Source organism: Pygoscelis adeliae, unplaced genomic scaffold (genome assembly GCF_000699105.1).
Source record: "Pygoscelis adeliae isolate BGI_AS28 unplaced genomic scaffold, ASM69910v1 Scaffold844, whole genome shotgun sequence".
Lineage (NCBI taxonomy): Eukaryota > Metazoa > Chordata > Aves > Sphenisciformes > Spheniscidae > Pygoscelis > Pygoscelis adeliae.
This window is the reverse complement of record NW_008824615.1, coordinates 112329-129898: the sequence shown is the minus strand read 5'-3', so window position 1 is coordinate 129898 and position 17570 is coordinate 112329. Positions and strand designations below refer to the sequence as shown.

Here is a 17570-nt window from a genome sequence, read left to right as displayed (position 1 = left end):
AGCATCTGTGAGCAGATGAGAATTTAGAGATTGTGAACACAGGGCTGCCTGGTTTGACCTCTACCTGGTACTCAGCATAGTTCTTCAGTCCAATGCCAAGGAACGGTTTGAAGGCATCCATGTACTTCAGAAACTCTCCACCTAAGACTGTGCACGGGAAAAAAAAAGTTAGAAAAAACATCCCAACCTACGATGTATTTGCTGGAGTTCAACAAAAGAGAAACCCGCCATTATATTCCACCCAAAACCAGTGCCTGTGTGTTCCAGAGAAGCACAACAAATCGATTCTCACACAAAAACTGAGCGTCAGTGAAATATGTCCACCTGGACTAAACTAAGATTCGAAAAAGCTCAATTCTTTGCAGGCCTTTGAAGACAGACAACCCCCTCCTGTGCTCAGAAAGGATGTTGAGATCTTCTGACTGAGCAGACCCATCAGAGGGAGAGGGCGGCATGCTTTCAGACAGGGCTCAGCACGGTTACATTGCTTTGCATCAGCTGAAAACTCTACGCCTTTTCACATCGCTTTATGCCATAACATTTGTAACGTCTTCCTTTTGGAAACAGCTGCTCAACCTCTTCAGAGCCATGCGGTTCAAGCAGCACACTCTTCAGTATGTTTATATTCAAGCAATATTTGAAGTAAAATATTTCTGCTCTTCCCCGCTAACTCCTACCTTCCCCACGTCACCTGCATTACTAAGACCGTGCATGCAGATTTACCTATCCAAAAGCGAAAAGGCCTTTGTCCCAAGAGGATACACACTTTCATTTTTACTTGCCGGTAAGCTTGCAATGATCCCCCTCAACCTTCTCATTCACTTCCCAGCTTCCTCAGGCAATTCCACTAAACATTCCCAAGGGCAGTCAGAGGGGTACCCGCCAAAGACCCGCTCTCCAAAACACGCTAGTGTCGGAAGGGGCTACTCCAAAAAGCCAAAACTAACTCTGCTGCACTTACAAGGCGTCCTGTGTTCTCAGAGCAATCAGGCATGTACTTCTACTAGAAGTAGGTCCTGTCACCCACTCCGACCCTCAACGGGCTAGCCAGGATAACAGCCTCGGGAAAAAGGGAAGACTCCAACGAGCCTCCTTACAAACTGATCTCCCTGAAGACCCATTTCCAAATCACGCGTGGCTTTTACTGGAGATAAGGCAGTGTGTTAGGCCATGAGGGTATACGTAGACTTTCAACAGCACCTCAACTTCCACACTCATACGTAGCGTTTGACAACAGAGCGTGTTCCCTAGGGCTCCACATGACGCCACAGCCACCACCTTCTAAACCTGAACCATGAGGCTCAAAACTGCCTGGAATACCACAACCCAAAATTTTATTTTGCTTCACCCATTCTGACCCACTCTGACACTGATCTTTGCCACCGTGATTTCTTTTAAACAAAAACAGTGACTGTAAATCCACCACTGACAAAACTCCACAAAACAACCACAGGTCACAGGCAGCAGCAAGTATGAATCATTAAGATAACATTAAATCTGTCCTGCAGCAGCACGGAGAGACCAAGTTCCCATTGTGCTGGACACTGTACACAGTAGCACTAGGGTTTTTTTTTTTTTCTGGCAGAATTTGCATTGCAGCTACGTTATTAACGGAAAACAAACCCTTCATTCGCGAAACACAGCCTAGCGTAACCGGCCAGTCTCAGAGCTTCACAGATAGATGTGGTGAGACGTGTGGTCAAAACCATACCTCAAGCAAAACCAGGAACTAACAATGTTTTCTGCCGTATAGTCAAAGAGAAGGAAGCAAACGAGTTCTGTCCCAGCCCTGCCTCCCCCCGAACACAAGCCTGCTCTGCAGCTCAAGACTGACCTTCTACCAGGGTGCTGACTGCCATCAAGGCATCCTCCTGCACGCCCCCCGAGCCCGCCGTGCTCTGGAACATTCTCAGCAGAGATGCCATCACCACGTCGGAGATCTGCAAAGCATCCTGGTGCTGGACCTTCCGGAGGACGTTCTGGGTGGGAATGGAGAAAGAGATTGTAACTGCTTCCATCCATGCAAGGCTGAATCGCACCTTTACATCTCCTGCGCTAGCTCCGAACACTCGTGACCACACTGGGCTGCTAAAAAGGAAGCTGCTGTTTGAACTCTGTTGCTGCAAAAATATGCTTTGTCAGTGCAAGGGCAAAGTCCCATCCATTTTAGCTGCATTCAATTTGCCAGCTACAGAACAAGCCGAATTTACCTTTCCTGCTGCATAGGCTATTCTCCGGGCTTTCCATTTGTAAGCTGGCATTAAATGTGACCAGCCTAAATCTGGCCCTATAAAAAGAGCCCTTTTCCATTACAGCAATGTGACTGCAATCTCTTACTGCCAAGTATGGGTTGCACGTAAGCTTTGCTTCTAAACCACAGAATTGAACTTCAGAAATACAACATAAGAATGTCCTTACTGCTCACTGCAGTCAGACCTCTCCCACCAAGGATGAACAGAGAATAAATTAACATACAACCAATGCAAAATAGATTTGGGGGAACATGTTTAGCACTGAGGTGTTTGAAAAGCAAAACTGATTTCTGGAGAGAGCAGAGGCAGCCTTACATACAAGCAGAGCAGGCTGGCGAGCACACATGTGCTCTGTGTTACCCAGCACGCTACAGTGAGCGGAAGGGCCAAGGAAACACCCCAGGGAAATACCTGAGCTTAACCTATGCTCTGCTCCTACTGTATAGTTCTGACCATCCCTTTCAGCACGTGAACTACAGAACACAGCTTTGATGCAAATTTATTTTAAATAAGGGTACATTTCCTATGAAAAGAGAAAGACTGATTCCTTAACCTGCAGAGGAAAAGAATTATTTCAAGTCTGATTCTTCAAACTGAGTCAATCCAAGGGGATTGACTTTGACTGTTTAAATAATTGGTCTTGATTGTCTCATTCCATTTAAATATCCACAAATGTTTTTCCTCTGCTGGATGTTCATAACTGTATCTCCAGCAGAAGAGAAAAAGTATGTAACAAAGTAGTATAGTTGACTACGTAACACTGAAAATAATCTCCCTGCTGATTTTTACTTAGTGGTATTTAAGTATCTGCTGCAACTACTGTAAATACTTAGGTTCAGATTTTGAGATAATGAAGCAACACGTTTACAAATTAAAACCCGCAGTTTAATTCCACCTGTACTACACTTCCCATAGGCAGAGGTGCCCTGAAAGACATCAGTGATCACACTGTGCCAAAAGGAGAGATTCTAGATACTGAAGTCTCCCCATTAAAGCCCACCGTAAGGACAGATTATTCCCACCCACCCATTATTTGAAAAATTACCCTAAAAATTGGAGAGTGAAAGTAACAGCTGATGCTATGGACTTTTGAACAAGAAGAATGAAATTAATGATTTCTCAAAACAACCTGGAGACAACAGCCAGGAGACCTCCTAACCTCCCTTAAGGGAATGGGAAGCTAAAACCAATAGAAACAGGCTGTTACCTGCGGGCGAGGAAAAGGCTCCCCTTCCTGGGCTAATAGGAATGCAAGAAAACTGCAGAGAACAGGTAACGCCACCCAGCTAAAGGAATAAATCTGAGTAGGGACAGATACTCTGCTCTGCTTTTATTTCAGATTACATAGTACTGTGTTACACTTCCAGAAGAAAACGCTCCTTTCTTCTCTGAGCTGCAGAGAGCTGCGTTGAAGCTGAATCTACGTCTATTATAGAGCTTTAAAGCAGCACCTTGTAACTGTTAATAAGCTAGGCATGACAGGACAGTCATGCACTCCTTCCTGCAGTGCAAACAGGAAAGCTTCAATATCAAATACAACGTATTTCAGAGGATGGCCTGATCAATCTCCCGAGAGGTTTGGGGGGGGTTGTGTGGAAAAAGTGGCTGTTTTCAGCGGACTTTGTAGGAGTAAGCAAGGAACTGAAATGTGCTAGTACTCCAAGTCACACGGGCTGTTCATTACCAGATGTTTAATTTCAAGGACACTCAGTGCATTTTAATTAGTGCCATTTTAAATAAGAACACCAACCACAAGAGGCAGATGAACGAATTAAAGCCGTTACAGAGTTTTTCTGTCTGTGCCAACCAAAGCGATTGTTCAGCCTGTAGCCAACATAAAAGCCAATCTGAAAAGCATATACAATCTTTAACATGCCGCATACAGTGTTCTTTATCCATATTGCCCTATATTTTGTAAGTTGTACTCTACTGAAGCCTTCTGAACCTTGTATCACCTCCCACATGTCAGCTGGAACACAAGATGCCATTTCCTCATTCAGATCTCATCAACAAGACCAAGTCTGCGTCCTCAGGGGCACAGAAACGTCTCCAAAACCACCTCCTTCCCATAGCCACAAACACAGGAGACAGGAACTTACCTGTAGAGTAGCACAAAGAAGAGACTGAAGATCATTGAACTGGATTCTGTCGGAAGTGCTCTGGATATGAGACTGAAAAAGAACAAAACCCCACATGTGAAAAGCCTGCATTGCAGTCCATGCAAACCCAGAGGATTTTGACAGCACTATGAGTTCCAGAGATTCAATTTTACATATTTGTTTCTTCAAATTTAAGACAAGAGATACTGTTCAGAAGCTTAACATATCTACCATCTATAAAAAAAATAAAAACACATTATACGATAATATATGCAGTCAGCAACAAAACTCATTTTTCTACACCAGCACAACGGCAACACCACACCTACTTAGCTTCCTTAAACCCCTCCCCGTCACCGGGGTTTAAAACTCGGGTTTACCTACCTCCATCTGCAGCACTTGCTGAAGTCGTTCCATGATGACCAGAGTTGTCTTTTGGACAGCAGGGTAACAGTCCTTGGCACTGTTTTTCACTATTTCCATCAGAGATTCGTATGCAGAACTCCTCAAGTTATTCTGGTGTCCATCAGGCCTGTAACAGAAGGAATATATTTGCAGCTCCCAGTGCTCAGGCTTGCTTAGAAACAGACTTTTTTTTTAGTAAATTGGTAACAGCTAAATTTTAGTGTTGTGACAAGCAGAAGCACTTGCATTCCTGTATTCCAAGACTTGAAAGTAAATGAAATTTGTGAAGCCACTTTTGGAACATTTTTTTCATTCGCTATTAATAATGACTTCCAATATCTTCAGTCACTGGCAGCAAGTACAGGAGCAGAAAAAAGCCTCAAACCCACATCCTCCAGTGTGCCGTTACCCTGTCTGGGAAGAGACGGTCTCAAGGGGTGAGCAGCATACGTTACTAGCTCTCTAACATCCTTCCGAGATGTTGGTGAGGGCGTTAAATTTGAAATAAAGACAGCTGAGATCTATGCTAAGATGACTGATGGACTTCAGAGCCTTGAGCTAGACACTACACTTCTGGTTGGATGTAAATTAGACAGGAAGAGTTTAGACTTTGAACTGTTCAGACAGGGACACCATTTAAGAAGAAGTAGTCCTGCAGCAAAAGGCTTCAACTGATGACTGAACTGATCCGAGGATTGAACTCCGAGCTGTCAAGATTTATGCGACCTTCAAGGCAGAATACGACTTCAGCATTACCTTTATTTTTGCATCTGCAGAACTGAGAAAATATTTTGCCTCGTCTATTTATATTTCAACTTAGTTGGGAAAAGGACAGTATCTAGCCTAACTAGGTCCTCAGCTCTTCTGGGAGTACCTGGTGCTAATGTAAATGGATGTAACACTACAGCAACAACCACGGCATAAAACAATCACAGTAAAACGAACTGTACAAAACACACAGATTTCCAATTATCTCTTGCTGCAATCTGGATTATTCAGTGGCCTTGTAGCCAACCTTGAAGCGTCTTATCATTACCGTACAAAGATGTGCACAGTCTTAAACTGTGCTCGGGAACTCCAAAATAAAACATGGAAGAGGCACTCTTGGAGGTAACCCCAGACTTACTACAAGCAGGTATGGACAAAATACTGAGAAATTATTCTGCGTGAATAGCTTTCTTCCTGGGGATTAGCATTCTATATTCCATGTGATACCAAAAAAGCCCGGTCTGATAAAACACTATCCAGATCTAAGCTGCAAGAGAAAGAGGACCAACAGTCTGAATTCAGAAAAAAAAAAAGCATCTTTGCAGAGCTTAAGCCAGCCAGTTTAGCATTACCTATCTGCAGTCTCCAGAAGTTTCTGAACTATTAGCTCAAATGAAGAGGATAAGCAGTAGGTTGCTGGTTCTTCCTGATCATCAGCTACATCTGCAGCTTCATAGGCAGCTTCAGCAAGACTAGAGAAGGCCTGAAACACAGAACAACCATTGCTATTACTCAAACGAGTTTACCCTCACAAGTCCAGAAACACATATCCCAACAGCTTTCACCCTAAGAAACCCCCGCCCCCGAAACGCGCAGGATTAACAGCTCCCCTCATGAACAGCTAATTGTTTACTGCACCAAACTTTGGTGCAACAGGGGTGAAAATTTCAAAGGCTTAAAACGTAACACTAACACGCAAGGCAGTCACGCTGTCTGCAGTCAAATGTCCACACAACGTTACTGGCCTCAACAACTGGTAGCTGTCAAGAATCAAACTGAATAAAGGCAGATTGCTCGAACCTCGCAGGGTATTAACAGATTCTACCCACTACCCGGCATCATCATCACAAGTTAAAATCCTGGTTTAGACAAGGCTGCGGACTGCTCAAATTCCCAGCTGCACAGCAATTGTAACTGCTCTGAGAGACAGGTGGATTAGGAGAGTTGAAAGCCTCCTCATTTTCATTTCAATCTAAAGCCATATAGTAGTCGTCGTATTCAGGAGACAAAAGCCACAGTTACACGGACTTTTGCCAGGATCAACGTATTGGGGAAAAGCTTCCGTCCTGACCAGAAGTCTTCAAACCTCTGGAATACCAAGAGAACAAATTCTGTAATTTCTAAAACTTGTTTTGACATGCAAATACTCATCTCTAGCTCAATTCTTATTGAGCAGCTCTCTTAAAAGGCAGTAAGGGACACATTCTCTTTATAGTGAAAGATCAGATATGCTACTTGGTAGTAGACATGCATCAAGACGGTAATACAACTGAAGTTAGCAAGCCAACCCAAGGGATTGCAGCTCTGTAAGTGAACAAAAAAAAAATCTCACGCTCCCCAATTTAGTTCTGGAACCACCGCAGAAGCAGGCTTAGGTAATGGGAAACAAGGTACCTTGTCTCTCCCTTCAGATTAAGAAGGCAATCCAGTTGTCCCCAAGAAAAAAAGCTAAATCCCAGCATGCCTTTTCTAAACAGCTATCACACCTGTTATCAAGGACAGTTTCCATAGCATTTTCAAACCGAAGGCAGCTTCTACACTCAGTGATCATTAGCATTTTTCTCCTTAAAATCCATTTGTGCCTTTATTCCTTCCTACCAGAGCCACAAAACAGATTTGAGATAAGTTACAGTTAGCAACAGTTGTGTGTGCTGGATGACCAAGCCATGAGTCATCTCTGAAATCCATTTAAGAGTGTGAGTATATATACATGTGCGTGTATTCATATATATGAATATGAGTTGCATTCCCCTTGCTGATAGAAACTTGTCATACGTCCAACAGCAAAGGGACTGCCTTACCCAGCACACGTTGGAGGCCACTCTGGGCTCAGCGCTCAGGCCCTCCATCAGACACTGCAGCAGTGGAGCGAGGTAAATGTCATTGATGGCAGCTTCGGGAAGCATCTCACAGATCCTGCCCACGGTCCAAGCAGTTGTGTCTCGAACCACAACACTGGGGTCCTTCATTAGTTCTATTAAAGTTGGCATTGCCTGGAACATAATTGCAGTCAGGAGAAAGATGTCATCATATGCAATATATGGAAATATGAATTTGCCACTGTTTCCGATTTTAACGTATTCTCTATGAGCTAGCAATAGATCGGAGAGGGGAGGACAGTCTAGGCCCCATTAGGCCATTGTTCCCACATTTTAAGATTCATGAAGTTACTTCCCAGGGCGTAAGACTCGAGAACTGAGGCATCTGGAGTCAGGTATTCTGAAGTCCTGCATATCCCTGTGAATCAGAGCTATGTAACCCAACCACCTGCCCTGGGCCTACCAAATCTCTCTAAAACATGATTAAAAGGTGGCATCCTTTTGCTTTTCCTCAGGTTAAGAACAATATGCAAAGCAGACATCCTCCTCCAAATAAATGAGAAACTTTTTACTCCAAGAAAACACAATGAGTCTTACCTGTATGACTAGTGGTTTGAGCTGGTTAGGCTCTGGTCCTTCCAAAATGCACCCAAAAGCCATCACAGCTGCATCCCTGTATCGCCAATCTGGGTTTTTAATGTGTTCTTTAATAAAGGGCAGCACATGAGGAACAATGTCGTCTTCACAGCAGGTCGCCAGAAGCATGAGGCAGACTCCTGCTGCTTTGCAGGGGTTCCAGTCGTCGTCGTCATCATTTTCATCCTAGGAGAACAGCACTCCTGGTCAGTCTGGGGGAGACTATCCCTAACCACTCACAGGCTGTGGCGTCCTGTTGGATCTACTGCAATTAACACTGCCTTATTACCAGGTGTTATATTTAGAAATTAATTCAGGTCTGGAAGTACTAGCTACATCTCTGACAGAGAGGCAACCTGAGTTACCTGCATCATCTGTACCTTTCCATCCTGGTGTAAGGCTGCCAGCTCTTTACTGACGGCACCTACAGTAGCCTCGTACATCTTCCAAACTGCTTCTCTCTCTCAAATCAGTTGAGATTTTGTTCCTTTGATCCATGCCATCGCCTCGCAGAGCGGCCCGCTGTACCAGTTAAATAGCTTCTTCCCCCTCCCCCCATTAGCTATCTGGGATTCTCTTATCTGTTTTATCTTTCCCGTTTTAACAAGCACTTTAGAACCTCCTGCAATTTAACTCTCTGCAACGAGACGGACAGCGATACAAAACAAACAGGGAAACAATTCCCTGGATTCCCTAAGAGCACCAAGCATTTTCCCAGTTCATCACAGTAAGACAAATGAACTCCATCCTGTATGGCTTAATTAACAGTTTTATTTTATAATTAGACCTGCTGTAGCAAGTGATTCCATTAATTTTGATTAGACTGTGAAACACAGACCAAACAAGTCTCTGTGAAGTGCTTAACAGGTACTAAATAAACATGGACTTCACAGTTCAAAAAAGTAAAGCTCAAGAATTCCAGAAATTGGATCTCTAATGACACAGAGACTGTATATTGGTTTTAATTTCACAAACATTTTGTTAGGAATACAGATAACTATCAAACCTCTTCAGAAACCATAAATACAAGCATGTGTTAACAGAATTCAGCATAAAAATGACACTGCACGCAGTCTCACAGTCTCAGCCCTAAACAACGATGCATCATTCAGTCAGAGTGGTGCATGAGATCTCATCACAGACCAAGGACTGCCACTACGGGTGCTCTGAACAAGCGCACCGTTAAAAACTACCCGAGGGGACCTAAAGCATCTTTGGGACCAAGCATATCGAGAAGTCACCTACGCAGGGGAGCAATGACCAAGATGGACAATTTGCTCCTCCATGCAACAGTAGCATCACTGTCCCAGAACTTGAAAGTAGACACGGTACGTATTTTTTAACACGCAGCAGGGATTTTGCAACTCACCTGTTTTGTTAATGTTTGTGTTAGAATTGGGACCAAATACTGTAGTGCTCCTTTTGCATAAAATTTGCTAGTGTGCTCTGGAGGCCTTCCTTGCTCTGCTGCCTAGAAAAAAAGGTTACAAAATGATTCTCAGTGGCTATATAGGCGTGAGATCTGAATTACCAACTCCAGTAGATACAAACTGTCTTTTGCATGCTTTCCTCTCCTTCCCAACACAAACTTTAAGTTACCATAACACACAGGAACCTCAAGGACACCCTGCACCCATCCCAGTTAAATATTCAATAAGCGAGTTCAATTTGCCATTCCGTACAAATATAGAGCCCCTCCTCACATGGTACAAATAGAAATATTTTCAGTTTGCAGTTATGTATAATAAACAAGTGACCCCAAGTAGAAGCAGCAAAAGGTCTTCAGCATATAAACTAAACCTACGTGGGGCTGACTGTCCTTTTATCCTTGCTATCAACACTTTTTTTGGGCATTCAACATAAATATACATTTAGCTACTTTTAAAGATGGGTATGATTCATCCAGAGCCCTTCAAAGTTTAAGCTATTATTGATCTCTACAGCTAATTTATGCAAACAGCATCTGCATGCAGAACAATACCCCAAATTCATCTCCAGCCCCATCCATTGTAAGAGATGATTACTTTTATTTCATCCCATAATTTTATACTTAACTCATGAATAATGTATTATATAGAATGTGATCAATCTCTCTGCACACTGGGGTAGGACTAAGTCGCTCACGCCTGTAACGGACCCCAAAATCTTACACGTCAGCCTAACAGAGTCCACTAGGCCTCCAAGACAGCAAGTAATTCAAGAAACGCTCTCCCTTCGATGTGGTACATATAGCTCAACAATTCAAGATGCTGTCTTAATGAGGCAACAGCTCAAAGATCTTCATGATACTGAGAATCTTCTGGGATTATACTGTGCCTAGTATACATGCTTAATGCACATTTAGGTTAACCTTACAGGAGTAGCTTGAGTTGACTTGGAATGCTAAAAAGAAATCAGGTAGCTGTCACGTACCATTTGCAGAAAACTAGCACTTGTATGTCACAGCGTGTTCTCATCAAACCTGTCAGAGAACCTTTAACTCGAGTGGTTTCAATTCCCAGCCAGGCTGGCATTAAAACCATTTTGCTCGCTTAAAAAGGCAGTTCATCCTAATCTAATCTAGTAAGCGAAAAGGGTTATATTCAAGCTACGCTAAGAACTTTACATCAGGCCACAGAGCCTAGAAGATAACCCAAAGACTTATTAAAGGGAATTCCAAACGGCAGCCCCTGTGCAACCTTAGCTACGAGCTTCGCGTTTGCCTTGAACGGCAGAATAAACTAACCATAGGTGAGCCCTGGGTAAGACAGCTTGCTAGTACCCAAGCTAGCAGCTAAAAACTAAGCTGGGTACCACAACACTGCGCTGATGTCTGCAGCGCACCTAACACCCGCGGAGCCAACCAGCCTCGCAGGCTTCGTGCAGCCTCAGGTCTCAGCTTCTGTCACAGACACGCATCACGTCGCATCAGAGCGGTGCATGATGTCTCATCAGGGACCCACGACCGCCGCGCAAGGGGCTCAGACGGGCTCTCCTACACTATTCCACTTGGGAGAACAGGAGGACTTCCCGATGCGGTTCAAAGACACGAGTCCAGCATTCCCAAACGTGATCACAGGCATCTGCCGCTTTTCGGCAGTCATTTGCGAGCTCACCTCAGACGCCTCTATAGCCAGGTCCATCTCCTCATCGCAGACATTCGACCAGAACTCTATCCCCTGTAGAGCCACCTCATCTATGTCACTTTTCATTGCTTCAATAGTTATCTTTAGAAACATGAAAGAAAGGAGGGGAGAGAAGGACGTTTTAGCAAGTTACTTCTCCTGAAATACGTGCCCCAACTTTTGGCCAACTGGTACGAGATTCAAGATTGTCTGAAATCAGACGCCACATTAGAGTTACTGTTCTTGAAGACAATCTCCTCATTTAGAAGTTTATCAGCTATCAGCACCTTGGGAGGACTGCAGAGCAAGTCAAGCAATCTGCGTTGTCCTGACTTTTGGAGTCTCAGGTCTGAAACACCTGATGCTGGTTTTACGGATTTTGCTAGGAGAGTGGAATTCACAGCATGCAGTCACGGCCAAAGAAAAGAAAAACGAATCGGGAACGTAGGAAAACTTTTCCTCTTGGATTAGGACAAAGGAGTACAAGAAGATCAGACAACCATATAGGAGAAACCTGAGCACTCACAGCAAAAAGCGCAGGACCCATGTACGTCTCCATATACTGATAATAAAGGGACATTATCTTCACCAAATTCTGTAAGGCAGCCACTCGTACCTGTCAGAGTACAAAAATGGATCAAAGATGCGACCTTTCCGAGTGCTTTGAAAACCAAGCACAGTTGTAGCCTACCACAGATTAATAACCCAGCCTTTCTGCTGATTTAGTTTACTCCATACCTAATAAGGTCTTTCACAACAGACAATGTAAATCCTTCTAGTAGTTTACTACTTCTAACTTTAAGTATAAAACTAATTTTGTTTGAGTACTTACATGTGCACCAATCATTTAACAGAATATTGTTTGTTTCATGTAACACTTTTCAACTGTTTGTTGATGCCAGAGGTTCTAGCCAGCTTCCCCAGAAAGGTGCAGTGACAAATCAAGCATTTCATTTCACTCACCCTTGTATCTGGACACTGCGTTGCTTCACAGACTACTTGCATAATAAAGTGCCTTTCAGACTAGAAGGAGAAATGAAAGAACATTAGAACTGCCTTACAAAAGCATTAAAGTCTTTGCAAGCCTTCCTACGGAGGCTGTATTTTGAGTCTGGAACTAGTACAATTGTTCATGAGGCACTTCTAAAGATCAGGAACAGTACAGGTTACTGTTCACTGCAGTATTTTAAATCATTTCTTCCCCAAAACAGGATTCCCAAGCTTCCATTTTAAAAAGTGCTTAACAGGCTGTCCAAAGTAGAAAGATACAGCAGAACTAAAGACACTAGCTTTTGGGGGGGTGGTGGTAAGGAAAAAATCCTGCTGTTTCCTGAACTACGTCAGCAATTGCTTCAAGAAACCTCAAAACTCAGTCAGGACATAAATTTCTCAAGGGGCAGTACCTGGATACTCGCATTTTAGTAGGAAGGAACAGACTCATGCCCAGGCTATTTACAGTACCGAAGCCCAACAGAAATAGGGTCTGAATGGATCATGCACCTCCCATCTCAAATTCTGAAAGACTCTAGTTGATCCCCATCAACATCCACTGAATAGTTGACGTGGGGAAGTTTTCATTAAGAGACCTTCTAAGCTCAAGGTTCAATATTAATTCCATCTTCCCCGCACTCTCCCTGGTAGAGACCTAGAGGATAGACTTAATCCGAGCAGGAAAAGAAAAATCAATAGATTTGTTCTGAAAAGACTCTCGTTCTGAGGCCCCTATTCTGAAGGCTCTTACAGGCCTTCCTCCCCCAACAATTTTCAGAGGCAAAGTTAAATCTGGATTGCTGCCACACCACTTGAAAGAAAGTGCTGATCCAAGCTTGTGCTCTTACAGCAGCATTATAGAGCAGAGTTTGATTAGGAAGCAGAGCATCTAATAGGCTGAGCATCTAATAGGCTAAACTCTAAGGTCAGTTCAAATTTATCCAAAAAAAGTCAATGATGCTTCCTTTCCATTGATGAATCTCTGAAGATTTCCACATTATTTCTGCATTACAACAAGAACATACCGGATTTACAGAAATGAATCCAAGTCTCAGTTGCAACAGAATTATGCATCAAAATTCAGCGTGGTGCATGATTTCTCATCATAGACCGTGGATTCAGCCCCTGCATTTTAGGCCAAGAATTGTTACCCCCTCACCTCTTTGTCAAAGTTTGCTTTGGTGAATTCCAAAGAGTTCAGGAGTGCATTAGTAGCTGCTAGCTTCACATTGTTGCTGGGCTCTTCCTTTCTCATTCCCTGGATGATGGCTGTCAGGATCTCATTGGATTTGTCCTGAAGCTGCTCTGGATCCTAAAAGAAGTGTTGATAAAGTTATCTGCCAGCTGAACAACCTTCGCCATATTTTAAAGTAACCTCAAGGTTTGATCCTGAAATCTACAAGCAGAAGTTTTAAGACATTGAGGCCAAGAAGCCCTTTGTTCAATGGGAGGACCGGAACGCAAGTACAAGGAATTCGTACACCATTATGTCTTTACAGCTTCAGGGACAGGAAAGAGAAGTCTGAACTGAGCGCAAATACTCCAGATATTCAAGTCATAAATGCCAAATAAACTCGGCTGTTTCAAATACTAGGTCAACAAGCTTCAGAGTACTTGACTTCATCCAATTAGCACGTTAAAAACCACTGTTTTCCAATTCTTTTATATACTGGGCAGAGGTCTACGCCAGCAGTTGCAGTTGATACTTTTATCGGTAAAGATGCCAATCTTTTTTAGACGTAGGGCAAAAATACATTGCCTGGACCAGCAGCAAGGACAGGTAACTGTTAAGCACTCAAGGCTTAAAGAATAAAGCTGTGAACATAGACTAAAGATTGATTTTTCTTCACGGTAAATTTAAAGACTGCAAGATCCCCAAATAACTGTATTGTTACATCAGAATTTATCCAGCAGTAGATTCCCTAACTACGGTCACAAACTGTGTCGCAATGCGACTGACAAACCACAAAACCCTAAGAGGGATCGTGGTTACAAATACCCAACCAGCAAGCCAGGGCATCCAAAAATCCAGAGGCCAACGGTACACACCACCCAAAAAACCAACGAACACGCGCCCAAGCCTTGCACGGACTTGTAACAGACAACGCTCGACCTGGAGCACTCCCCCCATACAGCTGTACGTTTCCTCCTTTATTTCATCGACCCGCCGTGAAGCAACCGACCTCCCCAGTGAAACCAATCCCCTGCGGCCTGATGAAATCACCAAACAGAAGATTTCTCTTTTTACCTCACTATACCGAGGTTCAACCAGCAATATGCCGCACGTACATTCTCGAAGGCGTTCAGCTGCACCGAAAAACCAGCAGCTGATTTTGTTTTCCAGCGGTAGGTCAGACAGCGCACAGGGTTTTTGCAAGCCAATTCACATCAGATACTTGACGCAACGCTTCGCGATACTACGCTGATAAAACCATGCGACCTTTTGTAGAAGGTGCCTCAAAGAGCTAAATATTCTTGCCTGTGCGTCAAAAATTCCTAAATTAAGTAAAAAAGGGATTCCTCACGCGAGATGAAGGTAGTTGTCCGGTTTCCCCAACACAGAAAGGAATCAAACGCTTATCACCCATCTGTAACGTTTCACACAACTGGTCGTTCAGCTGAAGTTTTGTCACAGCACCCCTCACCACCATATGACCGCAGCGACATACAGACTTAAACCTGCACGTTATGAAAGATGACCCGGATTTGTGCTGCGAAAGCAGGTCAGTCCTTTCAGACACCATCCTTGCGCGTTTACTGCCCATCGTTCTGTCAGCACGGAGACATCCTCCGGACAAGCATTAAAAGACAGCCACAAGGAAGCATTACAGCCTACTAGATACAGAGGTGTGAGAAAGGAAAGGCTGGGAGAGAAAAGGTGCTGGGGAGAGGCTGGGCCAGCGCTTAAAATAAACTCACAATAATACTTAAAATATACTCACGATATCCTGACAGATGTATCCAATGGCCTCCAACGTCGACTCTTTCATGTGCTCCGTACTGTGCTGATTTGTAACGTTGGCTACCAACTGGGGAATGAGCTCGGGCCACTGGTTCATGGGGATCTCCGCACACGCGATGCCGGCCACGCACTGAGAGGCCGAGCTGGGCCTGTATGTTTCTGTACCCAACGTCTGCAAAACCTGCGGGAGAGATTAGCAGGCGATGGTTTGGTGTCAGCGACCGAAGAGGTGGGCGCTGGCTTGCCGCTCAAGTCTTCGCTTGACGTTATTCCAAACACGCCCCTTCCTCAAGAAAACAGTTCGCTCGTTCTGCTTTCTCCCGCTTCAAAGGAGGCCGTGACCACGGACAAATAATGTTTGAAATGAACTTGGCCATGGCTGCCCCTTTCAGGAAGTGAGCTACAGCTGTGTGATTACACGTACTCGTACCACATCCTTTAAATCCCATACACAATGCTATGCGCCGTAACGCGCAACAGTGACTCACTGAACAATTCCTCCTGGCTTGCACTATAAAGCAAAATTGCGAAAGCTGAACAAGTTGTGGTTTAAAAATCCCCCCCCAGATACCGGACTGTTTATGCCAAGACAATCTGAATAGGACTAAGTAATTTTCTTTCGTTTTAATTGCAATCAATCAGGAGAATGATTTTTCGTATACTTCAATAACTGTTTCTTAAAAAAATGAAGGGGTGTGCATTTGTTTCAGCATTTCCAGTTATACGTCTTCATTTTCCATACATCCACTTAACAAATACTGTATTTCTAATGGCACTTGACGGAAAACAGTAATAAACTGGTTTTGTAAGCTTCAGTACACAATACAACAGCTCCTGTTAACAGTGTAAGTTCCCCTTTAGCCATCATCAATGTAAATAAAAGACTAAAGTTGTATCATCGTCACACGCCCAGCCTTATTCTGCCATATACGGATTCTATTAACACAAAAACATCTCATAAAGTGCACGGCCAACTTGTACCAATTACAAAATGCTGCGTACACCCAAGTACACCTTTGTTCCCATTAGCCAAAAAACACTAAGCCACCAGTTCTGCCATTGCAAGTCCTGAACTTCAACTATCAAAGAACAAAGGAATCCTCGGGCAAATTCACCAACTGTGTGAAAATTTAAGAATATAATTTCCTATTTGGAGTTTGCAAGCATCTGACCATATTCTACTCTCAAAATTTGCCAGGTCTCGTGTAAACGTGTGTGTTCAGACACAGAGTACGCTTCAAAGATGTTAATGCGGATTGTAAAACAGTTGAGGAAGCTGTTCAAGTATAAGAAAAAGGAAACACCAACACAGCTGCAATCACCCAGTGGGGAAGCCATGCCCATTAGCTCCCGCAATCACACGAGACTATTCGGAGGCTCCTTGTAAAAGTATATACTGGTGTGAATTTAAAGGCCGCAGCCTCATACCTGTTTGGTTTTTTTACCCTAATAGTTCTACAGATTAAATACGCTACAAGCAACAAAGCACCCAAGCAAGTGCAGATGACATTGCTCGTCTCGTGAAAGGGAGCAGCCAGCCGACGGAAGACTCCTCAGGTGGAAAAGGACGGACAAGACGTTCATCGCTCACCCCCCGGCCGCGAGAAAACAACAGGCGGAGAACCAAAGGTCACAAAACTTACGTAGTTCTTGACTTCCCTGCGGGCGTTGGCGTCGATCGCGAGCCATCTCTGTTGGTACTGGGCCTTGATGTCGGGGTCCTTGGACGTCAGGGAGTTCTTGATCTGCAAGCCGGCTGCCACGCGGGCAACTTGGCTGTTGCCGGGGTTTGCCAGCACTCTGGACAGTTCCACCAGGAAGGTCGGCTGGGGAGAGAGGAGGGCTCAGCACCCGCCCCTGCCTGCGCCTGCCTGCACCCGCCCCTGCCTGCACCTCCCCACCAACCCCCCTGCCTGCCTTCCCCCACCAACAAGGGGGGGGGGAAAGAAAAAAAAAATCCCCATTCGCCCAGCAAAACGAGACTATGACCCACCGAAGCTCCTTCTCTACCAGGCCAACAGCAAACCGCCACCACCAGCGCAACGACAGCGGCTCTATCCCGAGATTACGGGCGTTAAGCTCCTAATTAGAACCGCTGGAAAGTGAGGTAAGCGGGCATTGACTTTGCCGGATCTTTTTCAGCTTACTTGAGAAACTGTTACCTTCCGTGCTCCTGCCTGCTTTAAGTATTCTTCTAAATAAACTGCTGGGGTCGTATGCCAAGATATGTATTTTCTGGATGGATATCAAACATGGCGAAGAGTAGCTCTCTGCTACTTATTTCCTTGCTTCAAGGCAAACACCCGAACTATAAT

At 44.2% G+C, this 17570-nt stretch overlaps 1 protein-coding gene across 2 annotated transcripts in view; it reads right to left on the bottom strand.

Moving 5' to 3' along the window:
- Nucleotides 1-17076, bottom strand: part of KPNB1 (karyopherin (importin) beta 1) — a 21641-nt gene extending 4565 nt beyond the window's left edge. Inside the window, exons 1-14 of one of the 2 annotated variants that reach the window (XM_009322366.1) lie at nt 16899-17076; nt 15236-15436; nt 13453-13605; nt 12267-12326; nt 11830-11919; nt 11295-11405; nt 9569-9670; nt 8161-8385; nt 7546-7737; nt 6097-6227; nt 4736-4883; nt 4352-4423; nt 1835-1979; nt 65-147 (exon numbers count right to left, since the gene is read on the bottom strand). In XM_009322366.1, coding sequence (XP_009320641.1) covers nt 65-147; nt 1835-1979; nt 4352-4423; nt 4736-4883; nt 6097-6227; nt 7546-7737; nt 8161-8385; nt 9569-9670; nt 11295-11405; nt 11830-11919; nt 12267-12326; nt 13453-13605; nt 15236-15352 — 1629 coding nt within the window. In that variant the 5' untranslated portion in view covers nt 15353-15436; nt 16899-17076. The remainder of the gene's footprint in view (nt 1-64; nt 148-1834; nt 1980-4351; nt 4424-4735; nt 4884-6096; nt 6228-7545; nt 7738-8160; nt 8386-9568; nt 9671-11294; nt 11406-11829; nt 11920-12266; nt 12327-13452; nt 13606-15235; nt 15437-16898) is intronic. The other variant, XM_009322365.1, reaches the window with a different exon arrangement.
- Nucleotides 17077-17570: the final 494 nt, after the last annotated feature.